This window comes from Aptenodytes forsteri, unplaced genomic scaffold, assembly GCF_000699145.1.
Source record: "Aptenodytes forsteri isolate BGI_AS27 unplaced genomic scaffold, ASM69914v1 Scaffold16, whole genome shotgun sequence".
NCBI classification, from domain to species: Eukaryota; Metazoa; Chordata; class Aves; order Sphenisciformes; family Spheniscidae; genus Aptenodytes; species Aptenodytes forsteri.
The window spans coordinates 665019-668510 of record NW_008794753.1 but is presented as its reverse complement, the minus strand read 5'-3'; the positions used below and the strand labels follow the sequence as shown (position 1 = coordinate 668510).

The 3492-nt window shown below is 68.6% G+C and overlaps 1 protein-coding gene across 1 annotated transcript in view; it reads left to right on the top strand.

Moving 5' to 3' along the window:
• The first annotated feature begins 359 nt into the window (after nucleotides 1-359).
• Nucleotides 360-3492, top strand: part of RNF207 (ring finger protein 207) — an 8067-nt gene continuing 4934 nt past the window's right edge. Inside the window, exons 1-10 of the mRNA XM_009274214.1 lie at nucleotides 360-680; nucleotides 858-990; nucleotides 1078-1222; nucleotides 2131-2212; nucleotides 2283-2358; nucleotides 2441-2566; nucleotides 2731-2777; nucleotides 2905-2977; nucleotides 3083-3151; nucleotides 3302-3334. Coding sequence (XP_009272489.1) covers nucleotides 490-680; nucleotides 858-990; nucleotides 1078-1222; nucleotides 2131-2212; nucleotides 2283-2358; nucleotides 2441-2566; nucleotides 2731-2777; nucleotides 2905-2977; nucleotides 3083-3151; nucleotides 3302-3334 — 975 coding nt within the window. The 5' untranslated portion in view covers nucleotides 360-489. The remainder of the gene's footprint in view (nucleotides 681-857; nucleotides 991-1077; nucleotides 1223-2130; nucleotides 2213-2282; nucleotides 2359-2440; nucleotides 2567-2730; nucleotides 2778-2904; nucleotides 2978-3082; nucleotides 3152-3301; nucleotides 3335-3492) is intronic.

Below are 3492 nucleotides of genomic sequence, written 5' to 3'. Positions count from 1 at the left end.
CCCCCCGGCGTGTGGGGCAGCTGGCCGCCTTCGCTGCCGGGCTGCCATCGTAGGGGACATCCCAGGGCAGGGGATGCCCCGTCGCGGGGGGATGCTCCCTCCTGGGGGACACCCGGTCCTGTTCTGGGGGACGCTTTGCTGCAGGGAACGCTCCTTTGCAGGGGACACCCGATCTCGGGGTGACACGCCATCCCAGGGGATGCTCCTGCTCTGGGGACGCCCGCCCTGGGGGACACCCCGCTGCGGGGGCCATCCCACCAGGCCCTGCTGCCCCCAGCCCGCGGTGCCGGGGGAAGGGGCGCGTTTTGGGCAGCCTCGTGCCGCGCTGCTCATAACCTAAAAATAGGCGGCAGCTCACAGGCCCTGGGGGACAGGATTTGTCCTTTCCGCGGCAGCCACGGTGCTTGCGCGAAGTGGTGCCACGCAGGGCCCCCCCCCGGGCACAGGGGGTGAAGCGGGGCGCGGGGGGGGCCGCGCTCTGTCCCACAGATGGCCGGCGGCATCTTCTCCCCACTGGGGAGCTGCTCGGAGCTGGAGAAGGCCAACTGCCACCCGCTGGTCTGCCTGCTCTGCCATGAGCCCTACCAGCACCCCTGCCTGCTCGACTGCTACCACAACTTCTGTGCCAGCTGCCTGCGGGGCCGCGCCAGCGACGGCCGCCTGCGCTGCCCGCTCTGCGGGTAAGGGACGGACCCTGCCCGGGAGGATGCTGGGACCAGGGCACACAGCACACGGCTGGCAGCCTCTTGTGGCACTGCTCATGGTGTCCCCAAAGCTGCCCCCGCCTGCCCTGGGCAGGTGTCCCCATCCTTATCGCTATCTCCATCCCTGTCCACGTCCCCATCCCATCCCCACAGGCACCCCTCGGTGGTGAGGGGGGGCACAGGGCTGCCCCCCGTGGACCGGCTCCTGCAGTTCCTGGTGGACAGCTCGGCCGACAGTGAGGAGGACGTGCAGTGCGCCAACTGCGACCGGTGCTGCACCAAGGCGGTGAGGGCAGCGGGGCGAGCAGGCGGAGGGCAGGGGACCCCCACCAGGGCCATGCCCACCGCCAGCTGCCCCCCCCGGCCCGCACAGGAGCTGGACACCATGTACTTCTGCAACACCTGTGGGCAGCCCCTCTGCGCCCCGTGCCGCGAGGAGACCCACCGTGCCAAGATGTTCGCCCGCCACGAGATAGTCTCCCTCTCCAAGCGCACCAAGGACATCCACAAGAAGTGCCGTGAGTGCCGTGACGTGCTGCGCCATGCTGCTCTGCGCCATGCCATGCCAGAGTGCACTGTGCTGCGCTGTGCTGCATCATGCCGTGCTGCACCATTCTGTGCTGCAATGTGCTCTGCCATGCTGCACTGTGCTGTGCTGCACCATGCCATGCCGCGCCAGGCTGCACTGTGCTGCACCATGCTGTGCTGCATCGTGCTGTGCTGCGCTGCACCGTGCCATGCCTAGGGGACCCCCACCAGGGCCATGCCCACCGCCAGCTGCCCCCCCCGGCCCGCACAGGAGCTGGACACCATGTACTTCTGCAACACCTGTGGGCAGCCCCTCTGCGCCCCGTGCCGCGAGGAGACCCACCGTGCCAAGATGTTCGCCCGCCACGAGATAGTCTCCCTCTCCAAGCGCACCAAGGACATCCACAAGAAGTGCCGTGAGTGCCGTGACGTGCTGCGCCATGCTGCTCTGCGCCATGCCATGCCAGAGTGCACTGTGCTGCGCTGTGCTGCATCATGCCGTGCTGCACCATGCCAGGCTGCAATGTGCTCTGCCATGCTGCACTGTGCTGTGCTGCACCATGCCATGCCGCGCCAGGCTGCACTGTGCTGCACCATGCTGTGCTGCATCGTGCTGTGCTGCGCTGCACCGTGCCATGCCTGGCTGCACTGTGCTGTGCTGCACCACGCCATGCCAGGCTGCACTGTGCTGCGCTGTGCTAGGCTGCACCATGCCAGGCTGCAATGTGCTCTGCCATGCTGCACCATGCCGTGCCGTGGCAGGCTGCACTGTGCTGTGCTGCACCACGCCATGCCAGGCTGCACTGTGCTGCGCTGTGCTAGGCTGCACCATGCCGTGCTGCACCACGTTGTGCTGCACCACGCCATGCCAGGCTGCCTGACGCCCCATCCCTTGCAGCACTGCACGAGGAGCCCTACATCATGTTCTCCACCGAGAAGAAGTCCATGCTCTGCATCAACTGCTTCAGGGACATGCAGGGGTGAGCAGCCCTGGCCCCGCGCCTGCCCCGTGCCCCGTCCTGTCCCGTGCCCTGACGCCCGTGCCCGCAGGGAGAGCCGTGCACACTGCATCGACATCGAGACGGCATACATGCAGGGCTGCCAGCGGCTGGACCAGGCGGTGATGGTGGGCAGGGGCCGGCGGAGGGGGGGGCATGGGGGTGTGGTGCTGCCCACAGCACTGCAGCCGCCCTGCCGCCCCCCGGCAGGCCGTGAAGGAACTGCAGACCTCCACGTGCGAGGCCATCGTCCTCCTCAAGGCCATGATCGAGGAGGTGCGCAACAGTGCCAGCGAGGAGGAGGCAGCCATCAACTCCCTCTTTGGCCGCATGCAGGTGCGGGGCAACTGCTCGCACATTGTGCCCTGTGCCCACTGGTGCCCAATGCACAGGCACAGCAGAGCCAGGGCAGCGGGAGGGGACCGGGGTGGCCGCAGGACACAGAGTGGCCATGGGACACGTAGCAGCTGCAGGACACAAGGTGGCCGTGCCGTTTGCAGGAGCAGCTCTCCGAGAGAAAGAAGACGCTCCTGAAAGCCGTGCAGAGGTGAGGGGCTGCAGGCTGAGCCCTCTCCTGGGGGTGTGTCCCCCTCCCGCGGTGTGTTGGGGTGCCCTGGGGCCAGACAGCTCCCCGGTGCCCCACAAAGGCTGTGCCTTGCCCCGCTCTGCTGCAGCCAGCACGAGGAGAAGGAGAAGGCGTTCAAGGAGCAGCTTGCCCACCTCGCCTCCCTGCTGCCCACCCTGCAGGTAGGGCCCTGGGCTGGGCAGGGATGCCCTAGCCCCAGGAGCTGGGCAGGGGCCAGGCTGCCACAGCCCCGAGGGGCACCAGCAGTGACACCCCCCCACGCACAGGTCCACCTGGTGACCTGCTCGGCCTTCCTGAGCTCCGCCAACAAAGCAGAGTTCCTGGACCTGGGCTACGTGAGTAGCGCCAGCGCTGTGGGGCAGCCGGTGCACCCTGCCAATGTGCCATGGGGTGGCTGGAGCATCCCACCGCGGTGCAGTGGGGTGTCCGGTGCACCCTGCGGCAGTGCCAGGCACCCCTCACCACGCCTTGCCGCTGCCTTTCAGCAACTGATGGAGAGGCTGCAGAGGATCGGCAAGGTCCCGCACCGCCCCCGGTGCGGGCCCGCCCCGGCCAAGAAAGGAGGCCCCCGGCCGCCGGCCTGGGGCAAAGCCCCTGCCTGCCGTGCTCCGCAGGCAGCCCCGGCTGCCCGCTCTGCCCCGGCCCCAGCTGCGCTCGCCCCCGTCTCACCCCCCAG